General features: G+C 46.8%; 2 protein-coding genes across 6 annotated transcripts in view; one reads left to right on the top strand and one right to left on the bottom strand.

Moving 5' to 3' along the window:
- B3GAT1 (beta-1,3-glucuronyltransferase 1) overlaps positions 1 to 4,176 on the top strand; it is a 29,955-nt gene extending 25,779 nt beyond the window's left edge. For all 3 annotated transcript variants that reach the window (XM_044258250.1, XM_044258248.1, XM_044258249.1), the window contains 2 exons: positions 633 to 733; positions 1,954 to 4,176. In XM_044258250.1, coding sequence (XP_044114185.1) covers positions 633 to 719 — 87 coding nt within the window. In that variant the 3' untranslated portion in view covers positions 720 to 733; positions 1,954 to 4,176. The remainder of the gene's footprint in view (positions 1 to 632; positions 734 to 1,953) is intronic.
- Positions 85 to 21,446, bottom strand: part of LOC122912456 (beta-galactosidase-1-like protein 2) — a 54,192-nt gene continuing 32,830 nt past the window's right edge. Inside the window, exons 9-19 of one of the 3 annotated variants that reach the window (XM_044258245.1) lie at positions 18,871 to 18,955; positions 17,149 to 17,286; positions 16,486 to 16,566; positions 15,962 to 16,068; positions 15,154 to 15,294; positions 11,289 to 11,360; positions 10,933 to 11,011; positions 8,582 to 8,669; positions 8,171 to 8,282; positions 7,627 to 7,743; positions 85 to 338 (exon numbers count right to left, since the gene is read on the bottom strand). In XM_044258245.1, the coding sequence (XP_044114180.1) occupies positions 165 to 338; positions 7,627 to 7,743; positions 8,171 to 8,282; positions 8,582 to 8,669; positions 10,933 to 11,011; positions 11,289 to 11,360; positions 15,154 to 15,294; positions 15,962 to 16,068; positions 16,486 to 16,566; positions 17,149 to 17,286; positions 18,871 to 18,955 (1,194 nt within the window). In that variant the 3' untranslated portion in view covers positions 85 to 164. Of the gene's footprint in view, positions 339 to 6,211; positions 7,351 to 7,626; positions 7,744 to 7,771; positions 8,283 to 8,581; positions 8,670 to 10,932; positions 11,012 to 11,288; positions 11,361 to 15,153; positions 15,295 to 15,961; positions 16,069 to 16,485; positions 16,567 to 17,148; positions 17,287 to 18,870; positions 18,956 to 21,446 lie in introns of those variants that run through there. The other 2 variants (XM_044258247.1, XM_044258246.1) reach the window with 2 other exon arrangements.

Genomic DNA, 21,446 nt, shown 5'->3' with positions numbered 1-21,446 from the left:
AGAACACCCTCCTAGGAAGGTAGTTTATCCCATCCAAGGCTGTCACACTAAAGTCAAGCAGGGAAATAGAGAGGGTCAGTGAGCAGGGCCAAGGGTTACCTTTCCCCCCAAACCTCCACACGGCAAAGCTCCGCAACCGCCCTGCCAGACGTGTGTGCACATATTTACGAACACGTGCCTGCCTGGGTAGATGCACACACATGCATGGGCGCACACACGCATGCATGCATGTGGACAGGCACACACCACTTCTGGTTTGGAATTCTCCAGCTAGGGCCTAAACTCTCACTAGTTTGATCCGAAGCCTCCTGAAGAAATTCTTCCCTCTCTGGAGAGACCTATGAAGAAATACAGGGGAAGACAAAAAGCAAGAGGTTTTGGAACTGATCTATTTTCTGTAGCTATACACCTTTTGTTTCCAACAGATATTTTGAATGCATCATATGTACAAACAGCAAGAATGTGGGGGTGGGGGAGGTAGGTGGGAATAACAATAGAGAAAATCTTGATGGAACGAGGTCAGAACAGGAGGGGCAGGAAAAGTACTCGCAAACCGTAGGAGTGAGCAGAGAGGTGGTGGGCTGAGGTCAGGGGGGCCTGCCCCATGTTGTTTCATGTCTCTGGACACACAGATCCTGGTCTGGCACACACGGACAGAGAAGCCAGTGCTGGTGAATGAGGGGAAAAAAGGCTTCACTGACCCTGCTGTGGAGATCTGAGCCCCAGGATACAGGTATGGCAGGGACGAGGGTAAACCACACACTCGATGCACATCAAGTATGGATGCAGAATAAATCTGCAGAGGCTTTTCCTCTCATTTTTAATTGTGGGAGGACAGGGCAAAAGAGGGCAAGAGCGTAAGGGGCATAGCTGAAGTCCTCGTCCCACTGTGCCACCTGGAAGTTAACAAGAACCAACTTCCGTCACACGGCTGGGTCCATCTGCCACCAGCTCCTTGGAAGGCCTCACCTTCTAGACATGGCCTCATGACAGCCTCCTGTCGTTACTGCTATTATCTTGGCCACGACTCCAGTCCCATTGCAGGGTGGTGCTATGTAGACTCTTTCTCCAAGGCTCTGTCTTCCCCTGTGGTCTTCAGCCATGCTTCTGTGACAGGGACCCCTCGCTCCCTGCCTCCACCTCATCAAGCACATCCATGTGTTTCCTAGTAGTAACCGTGTAGTGCTGGGCTGAAAGCAGGGACCCTAGAGCCTAGTTCAGCCTCGAGGCCTACCACTTTTCACCCTTTGACTTAACTTACTTTCTCTCAGTCTGTTGTGCTCGCTTCGGCAGCACATATACTTTCTCTCAGTCTGTTTTCTGATCTGTAAAATGGGTTTTGGGGAGCACCAGAAACAATCTTTCGTACCCAAGGAGTCTTATATAGGTATTGCTATTTTTATTTGATTCTTTAAAACTTTCTATCTATGGAAGTAGATCGCAGGATCTATCTATATTTTAGAGGATAAGAAACGGTGTTCAGAAAAGCTATATGAAGTGAATTGTGCCAGCTGATTGTCCAAATCACGAAGTTTCTGTGGGCTTTTCTATGTCATTACAGAGGTGAGAGCTCAGACAGCGGGATACACCTCTGTCCTCTGGCCCCAGAGTTAAGCTTCAGCTTTCCTATCATGTTCACAACTGCCCTGCCCACAGGAGACCACAGGGTGACAGTCTGCCTGCTTTGTGCCCTGAACCAAAAAATCAGCTTGACCAGTGTGGCTGAAAATGCATCAGTCCAGAGCCCTGTTCCCTGCCTCCTCACCTGGTCACCAGAAGAACCCACCTGCCTCTCAATAAGGGATCCACAAAGGACCCTGAGGGTTGGGCTTTGCAGAGCTCCTGGGTGAACTCTGATGGGGGCTCAGGATTAGGCAGTTTGGCCAGAACGGCTGCCCCTCACCTGCCTCCCCACATCGTGCCTCACCCATATTCCTCCTCTCCTCTTCACAGGAGCCTCCTTCTCAGATCCTGTGCCTGGCCTTCCATCCTCTCCCCATGGCTGATGGTCCCTCCGGGGCAAACTCCTAAGGAATCACCATCATTCTACTTTCTATTCTGGGAGCTTCAGAGAGAGCCCAGCTTGATGCCAGGACAAAGGACGGAGAACCTAAAGCACAGAAATCCCAGACCTGTTGTTCTCTTCCATCTAGCATGACCAGGGGCCCAGCTGCTAGCCAAGCCATGCCAGCCAGCGAACCAGTGCCCCAGCATGCCTCCCCAGAGCTTCCTGCACTGACGGGGCCTGCGGGAGCAGACGCAACGGGCACTGAAGCCCTGGAGTGAGGCCAGGCTGGGAGAGAGGTGAAAAGACCCCGGCTGTCAAGTGCAGTGTGGCCTTCCCTGGCTCCCTGCTCCTGGGGCCCAGCATGACCGCACAGGCCATCCGGCCAGGGAATTCTGAAGACTGGAGAGCAGCCCCCTGCCCAGGCATCAGGAACACCCCCTCCCCTCCTCAGAGAGCTGCTTTCAAGTAGACATACCTCTCTGGCTTTCCTCTGGTTCTCATTTCCAGAGCATAAGTCTGTCTTTGATCCCAACTGGTGACCACCCTGCATGAGGGGAACCTGAGCCTGCCGTCAGGCTCCCCCATACCTCAGGCTGTGGTAGGAGTGGAGCCCCTTACTCTGGCCCCACATCCCCAAGCCTGCTCCTTCCAGTACAGAGAAGGAGGTGGGCCCTTGAGCCAGCACAGGTCATGGACTGACCTGGACTAAGACCATGCAGGCCCCTGTCTAGACACTGCCTCCCCACTGTCCGCTGGGCTCCAGGGCCCCTCGCCTGGGCTGGGACTGGAGAGGTGAGGAGCCCTCTTTCTGGAGCTCTTGAGAACCACAGACCTCAGGGGCTAACGTGAGCCAGGGGTGGACAAGGTGGAAAGAAGAGGGAGGTAGGGGCAGTTCCATATTCCTTCCTGCCTCTGGTTGGGAGGGGTGGGGGGGAGGGGTAAGGGCCTTGGGTTAACAGAAGGATTTGTGGAAAAGGGGCAGAGATCATCTGGACCCTGAGGGGAAAGGAAACCTGAGCACACACTACTTTGGAAAATCATTCTATTTTAAACACATAATGGGAACGAAAACCTCCCTTGTCCCTAAGTTGAGAGCATGAGGAATAAGCCTGCTGCTTGTCCTCCTCTCTCCCCAGTTACCCACCCCCAAGAGAAAGAACAGTGTGCATGTGTTGCCCCCTGTACCAGGAGAGGCCCCTGACAGGGACAGGCCTCTTCTGATTCTCTCACTCATGCTCCTGAAAGTTGGAAGCACAATTTTCCTCCCAAGTGGAGGAAAGGGAAAGGCCTGAGCCTACTGAAGAGGTGTTTATTTTTTAATGCTAACAGCCCCCCCACCCCCCGTTTAAACTCACAGGACCAGTCTGAGGACTGCTGAGAACCCACTCCTGGGTGGGTGGGTAGGAGTCAGTCCAGCAACCTAACATTCAAAAAATAGCCTTGGCTGCCGATTTTGAAATGGATTTAACTTCCCACAGCATTCGTGAAACCGTCCAGTGGGATCCTGTCTGTGAGAACCCTGAGACACCTTGCGAGACGTTCCCCAGACTCTTACACTTTCGATGGCGGCTCTGGAATCAACCCCTCGGAGCCAAGTGGGGTGGTGCGGGAGGGAAGGGAGGAGATGTGCACAGGGCACCCACCAAACGGGTGAATTTATGCCCAGGCATGGCACTGCCTCACTCACCAAAACCAGCCCTGAATGCTCAGGTCAGCCTGGCTGGTCTTAGGCCACCTTCTTAGCCAAAAACCCAGGGCTCATTTTTCAGGAAATTGATAATGAACAACAAAATGGGATATCCTCTCTCTGTTTTTGTTTTTGTTTTTTTGGCAGATGCTATTTCTGTTGTTTCCACCTAATAGCCTCTCTCTTAGCTGCATGTATATTTATTTATAATTATAATCCTGGTGGACTGCAGCTTTCATCTTTGTTGGGAATGAGTTTTTTCCAAATCAGAGCTGGGTCCATTACAACAATTTGTTTCCCAGACCCAGTCTGTTCCTGTTCCCCACCACAAAGGAGTGAGGCTGGGGGCTCAGAGCCCCGAGAACAGAGCCTGTGGGGGAGGGCAGAGCCCATGCAGCTGCACCATCTGGTCTGTTTTAATTTAACTGTATTTAATTTGTTTCCAAAATTAAAAGTCAAACATGGTTTTTAACAGCCCTAATCTTCTGCAGCCCTGCCTTACTTTATTCTCAGAAACTGTCTTAACTATCCAACAAGTTATTTATTTGGCGGGCATTATTCTAGGATTTAGTACAGAGCAGTGAAAAACCAGAGCACTTGTCTTCATGGTGCTTCCCTCCTTGGGAAACAAGACAGATGGACACTAGGCAAACTGACAGTATTTCAGATGTGATCTGGTCTAAGGAGAAGTATGAGGCCAGATGGGGGTGTCAGAGTGTAGCTGAGGAGGTGATCTCCTCTCCAGGGCCATCAGAAGAGCCTCCCTGATAAGGGGACAGAGCAGAGCTGCAGTGTGCAGACAGGCACTTACCTGGGTCAGAGCTTTCTGGAAAATAGAACTTGTTCCCATGAGGAGAGTACTTAGCATGTTTGAAGATCAGCAAAAAGGCCAGTGTGCCTGCAACTGACTGGCAAGGTGGGAAGGGGTAGGATGGGAGGTGGGATGGATGCAGTTGATGGAGGGTGCAGAAGATGTTGGCTCTGGGAACCAGGGCAAAGCTTTTGGCTTCTCTCCCGAGTGAAAAGGTAACTGGAGCCATGGGAAGGTTTGGAGCAAAGGGCCAACATGATCTAACTGACCTGTAAAGAAATCACAGAGGGCAGGGCAGGCTAGGGGAGGCGGCCAATGCTGTGACCCAGGCAGGAGGTGATGGTGAGTCAGAAGAGCAAACCTTGCGGCACTGAGAAGTGGTCAGGTTCTGGACCTGTTTGAGGTACAGCCAGGAGAAGCAGCTGATGGTGTGCCTGTGCCATATGAAAGAGAGGAGCCAAAACTAATCTGAGACAGAGTATAGAACTGCCCAATTCCTGCTACCGGGCAGAGTGCAGGAGGAATCCCAGAAGAGTCATGGGAGTTTGGTGTCACACGCAGGAAAGAAGGTGAGTGGACACTGAGTGAGCCTGGAGGTAAACATCAGAGAGCATGAATGTTGAGGCTGTTTACAAACCACCAGTCAGTGAGGCCATCCACAGTGAGTGTGGACAGAAGGAAGTAAAGACCCAAGGAGCAGGCCTGGAGACCTTCAGCATTTAGAGGTAGGGGTTATGAAGAGTCTTCTAAAGACCCTAGGATGAGGCCATCCAGTAGGGAAGGCCTGGACAGACCATGAATAAATGCTGAAAGATGAGCTCTGCCAAGGGGCTCTGATAGAAGTTGCAGGGCTAGCTGACAGATAAGAAGATCGAGAACAGTAAGCTGGTGCAAGAGGAGCAAGGCAGCCCTGCACAGATTTGGATAAAAGCAATTCAAGGGGATTCTTCACTTTACAAAAGGAGGATCACAGTAAGTTTCATTTAAATACCAGTTCCCTATAACATTTTCCAAGAGAAGCCAACTTTTACATACACCTTTGTAAAATCATGCTCAGGTGTAAGGTAAGGCACAATGACACTGCTCCCCAGTGTTGGCCATGCCCAAGCCCTGGTCTTATCCACGTGTTCGCTTTGTGCTTTCCGTTCCAAGGCAATTCAGGAATAGCAGATGAGTTTGTGGCACAAGACTGGGGACTTTACCAGTGGCTATGCACCACAAATGTCCCCTTCCTTAGCCAAGCCCAAGATGCGAGCCATGGGGCTGCTGGGAACCTCATGGCCTCCTAGTCTCCAAAGGTCTTTATGGGCTCCTGGCACAGGCACCATCCCAAGGAGGTGTTGGCTTTCTAACTTTGATTACTATTGAAGATAATCCAGTGGCAGGACAATACAGATGTGATGTGTGAGGAAAATCACTGTTAACTCACCCACTAATGGAGAGCTCTTGGCTGTCCAGCAGATTCTTACCACCTGCCCACCAGCACCAGAATGGCTTCTGGCCAATGACTTCTCCTCCCCAATGGCACTTCCAATCCACAGTGACACTTCAGGCAGAATGAAGGTCAGAAGGGAGGTGGTAAGGAACCAGGGACTGGATCATCCACTAACTGGGTAAGTCAGTGTCAAGACTCTGAGTGCCAGTTGAGATAAATAGGTGCCTGACCCTACAAGGCCTTTGCCGGTGATGAACAGGGGCACAGACAGGATCAAAAAAGTATCACCAAAAGGGGTTTGATTGAATTCTGCTTTATTGCAATTCAGAACAGTGAACCTGAGCTAACCCAATGGATTCAATCCCTAGAACAAGTGCCTCAAATTTGGACAGACAATTGCAAAGGAAGGCTGCCTCTCCTCCTGCTTAAGTTACAGGAAGTAGAGGGAGCGAGACTGAGCTGGAAGCAAGATCTGGGTTAGGCCTGCAGGCCCCGTGGCTACAGCAACATTCCAGGGAGACTACCTGCCCATGCCCCTGGATCTGGGCCTTTAGATCAGGGTGTGGTTCCTACTAGGCTCTGCATTCCCTCCTCAGGTGATGCTTCTTCTCACTGAGTAAAACTGGAAAGACCTTCTATTTCAGGAAGGTAAGTAGCTGAGTATTTCTATTTCTCCTAAGTTTGGCTTGTCATCCTGTCAGATGCAATTAGAGTAGAAATGAGAAGGAGAAAATGTGTGTGTCTCTCAAACGAAGTTTCTTCCAGAATCCCAGAGAAGACTTGGAGGGTTGAGAAGAACAAAGTTGATTCAGGCGAGACATCCACCTGCTTCCCTATCCTCTGCAAATGGTGACAAATCTTCTCTTTCAGATGAAAAGGGCCAGGAGGGGTGTGGCTAAACACAGGTGAGAACATCATAGGAGCAAATCTGTGTCTAGAAGTCATGTCCAACAGAGGGCCCCAGGTGTCATCAGTGGACATCTGATTAGACATTCCTCTCTAGAGAGGCATCCCTCTGTCCTCTCTCAGAAGAGAAGGGAAGTAGGGAACGTCCCATCAACAAAGCCCAGTCAAGAAGCCACTTAGGTAAGAAGTAGGTCCCTCCTTCCTATCCCACTTTTCTTCTTCAGTTCTTCCAAGTTTAAGGTCTTGAACTGAGCTAGTGGACCCTGCTGAACATGTGGCTGCCTGAGGACACTACTTCAGGAAACTCTCCTGCATGGGTGGGTTGTGAGGCAGCAGAGCACCAGGCTCTCTGGTCAGCTGAGAGGATGGTGGTGCTCTCCTGCTTCCCACCACCAGGGGGCGCGGGGCAGTGCTGCTCACTCAAGGTACTGGCTCCTGCCTAGGTGGGGTGTTTCAGTGAACTGTATCACAGGGCCTGCCATCTTCTCCTCGAAAACAATAACCTGGAGGGGAGAGAAGTGCTGATATATGACAGCAGCAGAGGTTTGTCTTGGAGCCCTATGACAGTGCCTTAGGGGAAGGGACTGAGAACCACGCTGGAAGGAACAGGGACCCACAACTCATTGGCACCAAGGAGGGATGCAGAAGGGGCTGGCTAAACCTTCTGTCCCCTCTCCCACCCTAACAAGCCTAAATAGACTGTGATCTGGGCCTCCCTGGGAAAACACTGTGGTACTGGGGAGGGCTGAGACAAGGGAAGAAGTTGCAAGTGCTCCCACCTGGTTGCTGCCTTGGTCCAACCAGGCACCTGGGAGGTAGAGGGTCTCCTGGGGTCCAATGTTCCAGTAGCGTCCAAGGTTTTGGCCATTGATGAATACAACCCCCTTCTCCCAGCCCTTTAAGCAGAATGGGGAAAGGATTAGTTGACCACAAAAGCCACCAAATATAAAGTCACATGAGAAGACAGAGACGGACACATGCCATGCGCTTCTCTCAGCTTCTAAGATATCAGTGTGAATGAATATTTCAACATCCATGAGGTTAACACATGGGTATTCTATCTCCTGCATCCACTAGCTCTGAGCCTCCTCAGCAAGGTACCCAAATGCACACCTGGACCTTGAGAAGTACCACCCGGTGGTTCTTCTGCTCTGAGTCCACTCCCCCACCCAAGGAAGGCCCTAGAGGCCCTTCAGAGAGGCCAAGACAGAGAATTTCTGGGTGCAGGTGGTATAGAGGGCTCCAGCAAGAACAGGTAGAGGGCTTGGGTTCAGAGCTCTCTGAGGAAAGACTGGAGAACCCAGGCAGGAAGGAGATACAAACCTCCAGCTTCATAAAGGTGTCAAAAGGGGAAAGGGAAATTGACAAGGCACCCAAAAAGAAAGCAGGGAATGTAGGTACTTCAGGGATAGGGCTCCACTTGTCAACGCTGAACCTATGAATAGAATGGAAGACAAGAAAGAAAAGAGGACACTTTCTCAAATTTGGACTCTGTCCCAAATCAATTATAAAGGCATTCCAAACCCCACCCCCAACCTATTAATTAATTAAGGTATCACAGAAATTTCCTAGTCTCTAGCGCTGGTACTGCCCCTACCTTGGGCAAGTTGCTCTGGGCTCTGGATCTGTTTATACTTGAGTGGGAGGGTCTAGGGCAGAGCAGTTCTCCAGGCCTTCCTGGCTCTTACTGCACATTATCCATGGCTTCACACACTTCATGGAGTGGGGACTCACCTCTGAAAGAAGCTCTTTTTCATATCCAGGCTGTAGATTCTGAATTTCTTCAGGGGAGAATCATTCAGATAGATATTTCCAATTAAACCTGTGGGAAGGAGGCAAGGAAACATGAATGAGGTCAAAGGCAGGGGCACAACTGACCCAGCTAAGGCCCTGCACATACATGGAGAATTTCTGAAAAGTTCTAGTTAGGATTCCTCCAGAAGTATATACTCCCTACAGAGCTCTTCTTATGGCATAAAACCTTCTCTAGGAATCCCAAAGGAGAAAAGAATGAGTAAAAAGCAGTGTTTTCCAGGACCTCCCAAGGATTTGCACAGAAGAATAATTCTGAGGGTAGTGAGAGCAGAGACCATCGCTGGGTGAAAACAATCTCTAGTCTCTCTCTGAAGGGGAAGCTCCCTTTTGGGGATAAGAATTCCAACACAATAAAATGAGGCCCAAAGGGCAGATAATCAAGAGGTCACAACAGTTCTAACTTAGCTTCAAGGTCAGATTCAGAAGGGTCCCAGATTAAACAGACCTAATAACTCAGCCAAAAATCTTCTACATGACCTGGGATTGAAGATAAATTAAATATTTATATTGTGAACAGATAGCAACATGACTTGGGTATCTGAGTCTAAGGATCCACACACACACTTGCATAGTGATTAGCTAGTGGCCTGGGGAAGGGGCCAGCAATATTAGTCCTGGAGCATCTCCCATGGTACTCACAATCATGAGCTGTTGAGTTTTTTGAGAGGTAATTTGAATGGGCTGGGGAGTGCAAACAGGTCTCATGGAACCTGAAGAATCTTAAGTTGCAGGTACAGGTATGGGTGATGTGGGGTGTGTAACTTATAAACACTGAACTGTTCCAAGGGATAAGTATTCCACAGTGAGAGTCCAGAGCATATCTTATTCAGGAACATGGTGAGGCAAAGACTTAGGGCAGGGTGAGGCTGGCAATCCCTTCCCACAGACAGAAGAGTGAAGGAAGTGAAGATAGGCCTGAAGATGGAGCTCCTTAGGAGAAGAAGCGAAGATCCAGAGAGGAACACTCGGGGATTGTTTAGGGAAAAAGGAGGGTAAGCCTGGACAGTGTTAGAAGCTACCATGAAACCTATCTGGAGAGAGCCAAACCCCAGGACCCAAGAAAACCCCAGTGGCTGGGGCCACAGTGCTTCCCAGGCAGGAAAGGAAGGGATGCACAAGTTTCCTCATTACAAAGGCAAACACCTGTGAGAGAGCTGGGAGGCCACCAGCATCTCTTACCATAGTAGTATTTATTTGTCTGAATTCTTATGTTATAACTTACATGAAACCACCTACATTTTGACAGATGAAAAGAAAGAGGCAAACTTAAGCAGAGAAGGTTTAGAAGGTCAGGAAAAATAAAATGAGTTGGAATATTCCTAGGAGAGCACTCTATCAAGAGCATTTTGTTTACTCTATGTACTACCACCTCCTCCCCACCACAAATGAGATCATCAGTGGGTTTCCACAGTGGGTCAAGAAAAGAAATTCTGGGGCACCTGAGTGGCTCAGTCAGTTAAGCGTCCAGCTGTTGGTTTTAGCTCGTGTCATATTCTCAGGGTTGTGAGATAAAGCCCCGTGTCAGGCTCCATGCTCAGCACAGAGTCTGCTTGAGATTCTCTCCCTTTCCCTCCCTCCTCCCACTCACACGTGTGAATGTTCTTTCTCTCTCTCTCCCTCTAAAATAAATACATAAAAACTCAAAAAAAAAAAAAAAAGGAAAAAATCTCAGTATGGAGACCCAAGAAGGCAGGGGTCTTATGCCATTTTTGGCTTCCTGGGAATCCCCTTGCTTAAGCTTCACCACCTCTAGCCCAGCCCCAGCAGATAGTTCTCTGCTAAAGCAGACTACAACCCAGGGAGGTCTGGAGAGGTTTTTTCAGTGCTCCCTGTGTGTTCACCATGGACATGTGAACAACATGCATAAGGAAAAGGTCAGAACGCACATGGGTCTTTTAAGAAGGCCCACTTCCACCTCTCTCCAGTGGGCTTCCATGAGTTAACTCCATCCGATGAGCTTCAATGAGTTAGCTCCCTCCAATGGGCCTCTGCAACCTACCTCTCTCCAGTGGGTCTCCATAACCCACCCCCTCCAGTGGGTTTCCATTATCTGCCCCCCTCCAATGGGCCTCCACAAATCTCCTCCAGTGGGTCTCCATGACCCACCTCCCCTCAATGGGTTTCTACAACCCAGTTCCCTCCAATGGGCCACCATGACTCCACCTCACTACAGTCAGCTCCATCATTAGCTGGTGCACTGGTTTGAAGAATAGATATTGAGGCATTGCTGAGGACTAGAAGCTCTTTTCTCAGTACATGCTATGACCCACCTTTGCGCTGGTCATCAATGTTATTCCCGTAGTTGACTCGCCCGCGATTCTCCACCAAGATCCTCAGCCTGGTGTAACCCTGCCAGGAACATAGTGGTCGATAATGACCACCTGATTACCCAACCATAAGATCACAGCTGCACCTCGGAGTTTCTTTGTGGAACCCCAGCTCTTCCCTGAACTCTGGGGATGAAAGATTACCCACTGATCAGAAAGCAATGTTTTGCCCCTCTTTCCATCAGCAGCTCTGTGGTTAAGGAGCCTCCTGTCTTCCAAGTCTTCCTCTTTGACTCCCACCAAACCTGCTCAGGAAGCAGCTGGTGCTAGCCATCACCCAGCTCCCCAGGATAACAAACCTGGATCAAGGGAATAACAATCTTCTTCCTTTCATAGTCCAAGAATCCTACAGACACTGTGTTCACAAATACCTGCAAATGAACAGACAGAAAGCATTCATATGTCAATAGAAGGGAGGCATATGAGGGATCTCTGATAAGCAAGGAAAGGGGTAACACTATGTGTGTGCAGTGGAAACAGGGGTTAGCCAAGCACAGAAGAAAAATGAATGCCCATGATTATAGCTGAAAAGGACGGCAGAGCTGATGGTGATGGGCCATTTCTACACACTAGTAACAAGCAGATATGTGAGCGTTGAGGAGAGCGAGTCAGATGCATTTGGTAGGGCTTGATGACTACAAAGTCACAGGAAATAAGAGAAGATGCCCCAAGATTAGAGGAGACTTTAATGATATGGAAATTTAAAAAAATAGTAGAATAGACCAAGGAAACTAGGAGCTGGTTTGTTGAAAGAATCAGTAAGACCAATCAATCCCTAATGAGATTTATCAAAAATAAAAGAGAAAGGACCCAAATAAATAAAATTGTGAATTAAAGAGGGTCTATCACAACCAACACCAAAGAAATACAAACAAATTTAAGAACATATTATGAGCAACTATATGCCAACAAATTAGACAATCTGGACGAAACGGATGCGTTCCTAGTGACCTAGGAAGTGAACCAGGAAGAAGTAAAAAGCCTAAACAGACCCATAACCAGCAAAAAATTGAATCAGTAATCAAATATCTCCCAATAAACAAGAGTCCACGGCCAGATAGCTTCCCAGTGGAATTCTACCAAATATTTAAAGAAGAATTAATACCAATTAATACCTATTCTTCTGAAACTGTTTCAAAAATAGAAATGGAAGGAAACTTTCTGAACTCATTCTATGAGGTCAGCCTTACCTTGATTCCAAAACCAAAAAAGATCCCACCAAAAAGGAAAATTACAGACCAATGATGAACATGAATAAAAAAATTCTCACCAAGATACTAGCTAATAGGATCCAACAGTACATTCAAAGGATTATTCACCACAACCAAGTGGGATTTATTCCTGGGCTTCAAGGATGGTTCAACATCCACAAATCAATCAATGTGAAACATCATATTAATGAAAGAAAGGACAACAACCATATGATCCTCTCAACTGATTCAGAAAAAGCATCTGATAAAACACAGCATCCTTTCTTTTTTTTTTTTTTAAATATTTTATTTATTTGACAGAGAGATCACAAGTAGGCAGAGAGGCAGGCAGAGAGGCAGGCAGAGAGGGGGAAGCAGGCTTTCTGCTGAGCAGAGAGCTCGATGTGGGGCTCGATCCCAGGACCCTGGGATCATGACCTGAGCCGAAGGCAGAGGCTTTAACCCACTGAGCCACCCAGGCGCCCCACAGCATCCTTTCTTAATTAAAACTCTCCACACTGTAGGGATAGAGGGAACATACATGCATAAAAGCCATATATGAAAAACCCATAGTGAATATCATTCTCAATGGGGAAAAACTGAGAGCTCTTCCCCTAAGGTAAGGAACATGACAGGCATGTCCACTCTCACTACTGTTCCTCAACATAGTACTAGAAGTTCTAGCCTCAGCAATCAAAGAACAAAAAGAAATAAAAGGCATCCAAATCAGCAAAGAAGTCAAACTTTCACTCTTCACAGATGACATGATACTCTATGTAGAGAACACAAAAGACTCTACCCCAAAATTGCTGGAACTGATAAAGGAATTCAGCAAAGTGGCAAGATATAAAATAAATACACAGAGTTCAGTTGCATTTCTGTACACTAACAGTGAGGCAGAAGAAAGAGAAATTAAGGAATTTATCCCATTTACAATAGCACCAAAACCAAGAAGATATCTAGGAATAAACCTAACTAAAAAGATAAAAGATCTATACTCTTAAAACTATAGAACACTTATGAAAGAAATGGAGGAAGACACAAAGAAATGGAAAAACATTCAATGCTCATGGCTTGGAAGAACAAATATTCTTAAAATGTACATGCTACTTAAAGCAATATAATCCCTATCAAAACACCATCAACATTTTTCACAGAGCTAGAACAAACAATCCTAAAACTTGTATGGAATCAGAAACAATCCCAAATAGCCAAAGTAATGTTGAAAAAGAAAATCAAAGCTGGGGCATCACAATTCCAGACTTCAAGCTTTATTACAAAGCTATAATCATCAAGACAGTATGGTACTGGCACAAAAAAAGACACATAGATCAACGGAACAGAATAGAGAACCCAGAATTGGACCCTCAACTCTATGGTCTACTAATCTTTGACAAAGCAGAAAAGAATATCCAACAGAAAAAAGACAGTCTCTTCAGTAAGCAGGGTTGGGAAAATTCAACAGCCAGATACAGAATGAAACTGACCACTTTCTTATAGCATACACAAAAATAAATTCAAAATGGATGAAAGACCTAATATAAGACAAGAATCCATCAAAATCCTAGAGGAAAACACAGGCAACAATCTCTTGACCGTGGCCACAGCAACTTCTTGCTAGACACATCTCCAAAAGCAAGAGAAACAAAAGCAAAAATGAACTATTGAGACTTTATCAAGATAAAAAGCTTTTGCACAGCAAACAGTCAACAAACTAAAAGGTAACTATGGAATGGGAGAAGATATTTGCAAATGTCTTATCAGATAAAGGGCTAGTATCCAAAATCTATAAAGAAGTTATCAAATTCAACACCCAAGAGATGGAGAGGAGAAGGGAGTTGGGGGAAATTGGAGATGAACCATGAGAGATGAACCATGAGAAACTGTGGACTCTGCACAAAACTCTGAGGGTTGTGGAGGGGCGGGGGATGGGAGGTTGGGTGATCCTGGTAGTCAGTATTATGGAGGGCACGTATTGCATGGAGCACTGGGTGTGGTGCATAAGCAATAAAGTTATGGAACACTGAAAAGCAATTTAAAAAATAAATAAAAATTAAAAAAAAATTCAACACCCAAATAAACAAAAAAATCTGGTCAAGAAATGGGCAGAAGACATGAACAGACATTTCTCCAAAGAAGACACACAAATGGCCAACAGACACATGAAAAAATGTTCAACATCAGAGAAATACATATAACCACAATGAGACACCACCTTACAGTGGCCAGAATGGCTAAAATTAACAAGTCAGGAAACAGCAGATGTTGGTGAGGATGCGGAGAACGGGAGGATGTAAACTGCAGCCTCTCTGGAAAACAGTATGGAGGATCCTCAAAAAGTTAAAAATAGAGCTACCCTATGACCCAGCAATTGTACTACTAAGTATTTATCCAAACGATATAAACATAATGATTTGAAGGGGCACATGCACTCCAATGTTTATAGCAGCAATGTCCACAATAGCCAAACTATGGAAAGAGCCCAGTTGTCCACTGACAGATGAGTGGATAAAGAAGATGTGATATATATATATGTATGACTCAGCCATCAAAAAGAATGAAATCTTGCCATTTGCATCGATGTGGATGGAGCTAGAGTGTACTATGCTAAGCAACATAAGTCAGTCAGAGAAAGACAAATACCATATGATTTCCTTCATGTGGAATTAAGAAACAAAACAGATGAACATAAGGGAAAGGAAAGAAAAATAAAGTAAAATGAAAACAGAGAGGGAGACAAGCCATAAGACACTCTGAACTATAGGAAACAAACAGAGGGTTGATGGAGGAAGGTGGGCAGAAGGATAGGGTAACTGCGTGGTGGACATTAAGGAGGGCACTTGAATATATGAGCATTGGGTGTTACATGCAACTGATGAATCGCTAAATTTTACCTCTGAAACTAATAATGCAGTGTATATTAATTAATTTGAATTTAAATTTAAAAAAAAAAAAAGAGAGAAATCACCCCTACCTGTCCCCGGTCACGCACAAGACCACTAAGGATGCCCGATGAAGCAATGGTGGTCTCATACAGAATGTACCCAAAGGACTGTCCATTTCCATTATTTACTGGCAGGTTTTCCATATTGACTGGTTTTTCAGAATTGACTGGCTGCATAGAGGAGAATATGGGGAGATAAGGCTAGGCAGAGGAGAAAAGAGACAGCAACCTCACCTTGAGACTTCTGGGGGAGTGCAGGGTAGCAGACAGATCCCCACCTGGGACTAGAGGGTTGGGGGAAGAGGACTTCTAACCTTTTCTTCTAGTTTGACCTCTCACTATACAAACATGGAGAGCCAATCCAGTTGATAGGCTCTCCAAGCTCCAAAATTCTGATTTTTGACTTCTCATCTCATTAGCCCTATCGCTGTCCAGGGTCAAAGGGATGGCAGATGTGTGATAAAATAGAATGAAGCCTGGAAATGTACCAGACCTGTAGCCTTTCAACCTGCCTTCGTTTCTGCATCACTACACTCCATTGGGTCAGCTCCAGGGGTGCACCCTCTTCTCAGAGGGGATACAGCCCATTCACATGCCTCTTTACCCTCCTCCCTGTCCACCAAGGCTGGAGAGAGACTACTACCTACTGTATTACCCAGTTTTTCTTCAAGTTCTTTTGGTTCCTTTCCACTCCATACTCTAACACAAGTTTACTCTCTTTCCTCTGAGTTCTAAAGTCAAAGTGGACCTTAAAGCTATCAAGTACTCATTTTCTCTCTCCACAGTCCCACTAGCCCACCTAGCAACAGTCCCAGCTTCCCTGCCCCACGGCACTCACCTCCTCCATGTACTTCAGGGCGTCCCACAGCGACAGGTATAAATCTGGTCTCAAGGGCTCATATGCAGTCTTGGGAAGAAGGTCAGGTTGGGGAGGAAGAGGGACACCTGCAACACAGACAATAGGGTCATCCCAAGAGGACCCAAAATCACTGCCACCTCCAACCTCCCCAGGCCTTGGCTCCTCTCCGCAGTCCAATGTGCTCCTTTATCCTAGAGCCAAGAGGGAAACATTCTTAGACTGCTTGGCCTTAGACTTAGGAAAGCAACACAGGGGTGGGGGGGTGCCGGGAACTTGACTTCCTCATATCCTCAGGAGTCTTAACGCCCATTGGAAGGTGAAGCTGGTGACACACGGACCACGATAAAGAAGATAGTCTCTCAAATTTGCCTGTCCTTGTCTAGGGACATTCTTGCATACAAGTCAACTGGGGTTGAGGTAGGGTAGTGAAGAAGTAACTCTTTAGGGAGTCTCAGAGCAAAAAGGGCCCAAGTTGGTGCTTGAGTCTTCTGTCTTCCAGGTACCTGAGAGAGAGCCAAAGAAACCTCGGAGCTTGAAGTACTTGGCTGTGTAATCCCCAGCCTCTGTCAGCACTGCATCATAGTCTGCAAGACACCAGAATGCTGTCACTGGTCACCTGTGTCACAGATCAGTGTCCACAGCAGCGAAAAGAGAAAGGAGAAGCTGGGTACGGCAGCAGGGTCCTCACCCCAGCAATCTGGGAGGCACAACACTTTTGGTGTGAGCCATCAGTCCAAATACAATAAGTACTAAACACTATGAAATACCACCAACAGTGCCATGGCCATGGCGTGACCCACAATTTCCTGCATCTTGCCTGACTTCAGGGGACTGTCAACCTAAAGGGTTCAGAGGTCACACATTTCAAGGGCCTGAGTAGGGAAAAGAGGCTGCCTTCATCAAAGGACCTTCCCTCACCCTGGCTGTACCTCTCACTTCCTCCAGTGACTTCCAAAGGTTCATAGGCATGTCAGTGGGCTTCAGTACCTCCTAATGCTCTAGAAATTTAAAACTGATAATCTGAGCAAATACATCCCTTCCTCAGGCACTGTAGAACCAAATGCATTAAAGGTGCCAGACACTGCCCCTAAAGAAGTCTGCATAAAAATCTCCAAACATGCAAATGTGGGGTGTTCCACGAAGGGCCAGTGTTGGGGAATACTTGCCATAGCTGGTGACATCAGATTTATATTCATGAAAGTGCATGGCTCCATTTATGAAGCCAAAGTTGGTACCTCCATGGAACATGTAGAGGTTGATGGAGGAGCCAGCATCGAGGATGGCAGACACTGTTTTTAGAACTTCTGCAGGAGGAGGGGAGAAAGGGGATGTGCAGAGTGAGTCAAAGTTTAGGACGAGCCACAAGTCCTGTTGACATCTCAGCTTTCCTGATGTCCCCCCAACCCCATCAAATTCAACTCCCTAGCTCTTCCCTTCAGCTTCCACTAGAGCTACAATCACAGAAGATGAAGGGTATGAAGAGAAAAGGGCCATCAAGCACCACAGCCCCCGAGCTGAAGCCTTCTAGTTGTTTGTTCCACCATGGCCAAGTCTCCAATGACTATGGTCTGAACAATGGCAGCCTTCTACCTCCACACTTCTCAACAATTACTCACACTTGGTAAGGTGCAAAAGACTGGATTCCTAATTGCAGCTGTAATTTCTGACCACCTCCCCAATCCCGCCTCTATTATAGAATTAACCAAAGATGTGAAAGATAACATCAAAGGAGAAATATACGGTATTAACATACATACACACACAAGCAATCAGGTTGACAAATATTAAAAATTATTTTAATAACCAGTGTTGATAAATCTGTGGGAAATACATATTCTCATTTAATAATAGTAAGAATTGCTGTAATCTTCTGAAAGAGCAGTTTAGTACATATATATCAAAATTGAATTAATGCAGCATTCCACTGGTTAGGGAATTCTATTGGTTATCCTAGGGCACTAATATGCCAGGTATGCAAAACTGGATGTTCAAGCATGGTCGCTGCAATGGCATTCAATTAACAAAAACCACTGGAAACAACCTAAATGTTCATCAATAAGAAAATGGCTAAATAAATTGTGGTTTAATCACAATACTATAGGGTTCTTTCTGTTCTTTAAAACGGTGATGGAATCTCTCATAGAAGGCTGTTCATTTGTGTCCATCAGGGTACAAGCAAGTAACAAAGAGCAGATAGGACTGCAAGTGTCCATATCTCTGTGTGTGCATATAGGGCTGCAGACAGCCACACAGAACTGCCTGCACAGTATACAGCTGACCCTCAAACGACATGGGTTTGAGCTGCACGGCTCCACTTATGCATGATTTCTTATAGTACGGTGCTGTATTTTTTCTTTCTTATGATCTTCTTCATAACCCTGTCTTTTCTCTAGCTGGCTTTATCATAATAATAAGTATATGACACAGATAACATACAGAATGTGTGTTAATCAATTACATGCTATCAGTAGGTTTCTGGTCAATAATAGGCTATTAGTTGTTAAGTTTGGGAGGAGTCAAAGTTATACCCAGACTTCAAGTGTGCAATACCTGCCGCATTGTTCAAAAGTCAACTGTATGTGTTTTCTCTGGGCTCTGGGCTTTTTATTTATTCTTCCTACATTTTCTGTATTTGCTGGGTGTTTGCAGTAGGCGTGCACTGCTTATGTAATTATAAAAACATGATAAAGCCGTGTTAAGGGTCCTACCATTCACGACAAATGTCAGGACACAGGACTCTGGAATATCAACAGCTGATTATGACATGCAGATAATCTAGGAGCCTTGTACCCTACAGCTCATTTACATCAATTAGTAGGTTATTTGGAACTGATTTTTATTTCATAGGTCAATACACATGCTGGATTTAGGTATCGCAAAGCACTCACCAGAAGAATCCAGGATGTTGTGTGGGCCTCCCCACGAGTCAAACCACCCTGTCCAGTACTCCATCACCATCTTGGGCTGAACCCTCTGAGCACCACAAAATGAGAAGTTAGCTGGCCAAAAGAGGCAAATGGGGAGTTCTTCCTTCAGGGAAATCCCAGCCCTTCTACCCTCCCAAATCTTCCCTGACGACATACTCCTTGCTGTAAGAGCCATCAAAAGCAGTGCACAGGTGAGGACCAAAGGCATCTGCACCAGCTTATCTTCCACATGTGGCCTCCACACTGCACGTAGAAAGTGGAATGAACTACCAAAGCTGGTGCAGGAGACCCTGAGGTCTAAATGTGGCTTACATACGGAGCTGGCAAGAGAACACAGGGATGTAAACCTGCATCAGAATGCAGCATGTACTCTGGGAGACTTTTCCTACATGGCTTTCGGGGTCAAGCCACACTTTGCCTATCCTCTCTCAGGGAAAGAGAATGTTCTAACAGGATAATTCCATTTCTGACAAGCACCCCAGAGATGCAGACCCCTCAGCTGCTATTTCCTTTTAGCTGGAATAGTCAGAGGGCTGTAGAGTGGGCCCCTCTCTGAGGTCTAGCTTAAACACAAGTTTACAAAACTGGACAGGAAAATCAGGGAGTTATTTAGCACAGTGAGTCATAGTACAGGCCCTGCAGCCTCAGTATCTGGCTTCATACCTTGGCTAGGATGTTTGATAACAATTAAGTCCTTAATATTACTTCAGAATACTGCCTTTGGTGCGGGGTTGCCCCAGGGATGCAGAAACAATTTCCAGAACCATGCTCTACTGTACTGTTACTGTGCTGTGTTTGCAGGAGCACCGGAGCATCAGGGGGGAGATATAAGGACTAACATACTGGTGTTTCAGGTTCCACACCAGAGAGCTGTCCTCATTCATCAAGTACTTTCTCCGTTAGTGATGGCCTGACATTTAGAAGGCAACACATACAGAGCAACAAAATCTGGTCCAGACTCATGGGGTAGATTTATTATCTGCTGAGTAGGAGATACCAGCCATGCCAGAGGAAAAGCCAAAGTAGTCACAGTAATTTTTTTAGCAAGGTTGGTGGCTGTCTACCTCCCAAGAAGGGGACACACTGTACAACGTTTAAGTCCCTAAGGGAGAAGTAGATTCTCTGTGCCACATGTCAATAGTCTCCACAGCTAGGAGGGGGCTCCCTGACTTGATGGTGCCAGGGTCAAGTACTGCGGCTCCCACCAGTGGCCCAGGTCACTGCCTTGCATGTTGTGGTTAAGAGCTGAAGTTCTGCCTCAGTCAGACTGTGCTCTGCCTCCTCACGTGCCACTTACTGGGTGCTCTTTTTGTTATCAAATCTGTCTCCTTAACTACACAACCAGCTGATCTGGTTCCTGGGAGAATTACATGAAATAATGCACATAACCCCTTTAGCACATGGTGCCTAGCACTTGGAAAGTACTCAAGAAACACTCATGTTAATTATCTCCATCACCGGACATGCACAGGAGGGCGCAGTGGGGTGCTGTTGGACATCCTGAAGTTTAGCAGAGCTGCGCCTGTCCTGTTTGATCATCCAAAGCAGACTCTGATCGAAGTCCCCTTCCTTGACGAAAACAGACATCACTGAACTGCAGACAGAAAGGCCATTTAATGAAGCCTGTCTGTCAGCAGGATGACCCGGCCTGGGTACATAGGGGCCTGGGGCCCCTATCTAAGGATGACCATAAAGGAAAAAACATGAAACCTTGCTTTCCTGGGTGCTTTCCAAATATTACTTCATTTGATCCTGAACCCCATGAGTAGGTACTATCATCATCCCCACTTCACAGAAGAGGAAAGAGAAGCACAGAGAGGTGACACTCTCTATCCAGTGGGCAGAGACTGCTCACAGTATCCTTAGACAGCACTCAAGTACGATCCTAATTAGTTTCTGGGCAATTGTTTCTTTTTGTTTATCTCCCCAGATAGTCACAAACCCCATAAGGGCAAAGACCTGCCATCTTAGTCACCACAAGGTAACAGGGCCTAGCCACATTCCACACACAGAGCTGGCACTCAGTCAACACTGGAGGAAGGAAAGAAAGGACAAAGTGGCTAGACCTGGGCCCTCTGGGAGAAACTGTCTCCCCCTTCACTGGCCTAACAAAGTCTGCCTGGCATCAGGTCCCATCCTGTCTCTTCTCTTCCTGGTCACCGTCCTTGCACATTCCACTTATCCTCCTAAACTCAGGTAGTAGCCACATCATACACACAGGTGGCCCTCATGCTCCACAGCTTCACACTCCCCTGGTAATTTCATATGAATGTGCCTTTGGGCCTACTTCTGCTCCAAGAAATGAACAGGTAGAATGGAGAACAGCCCCAGCATCTCTGCATTTATGGGGGATTCTCATGTTCCAACAGCTCCACAGTAGGCCCGGGGAATCAATGCCTACACCTAATAGGCGGTGACAGTTTGGGGCACTCACACCCTTCAGTAAGACACGGTGAGAAATGGGGCCCCAGCTCTGTGAATGGGCTGCCACTACCATGGCCAGATCCCATTGGCCTCCTAAGGAGAGACATGTGAAC

The sequence above is a fragment of the Neovison vison genome, chromosome 7 (genome assembly GCF_020171115.1).
Source record: "Neovison vison isolate M4711 chromosome 7, ASM_NN_V1, whole genome shotgun sequence".
In the NCBI taxonomy this organism is placed as follows: domain Eukaryota; kingdom Metazoa; phylum Chordata; class Mammalia; order Carnivora; family Mustelidae; genus Neogale; species Neogale vison.
This window is presented reverse-complemented; position numbering and strand designations above follow the sequence as displayed.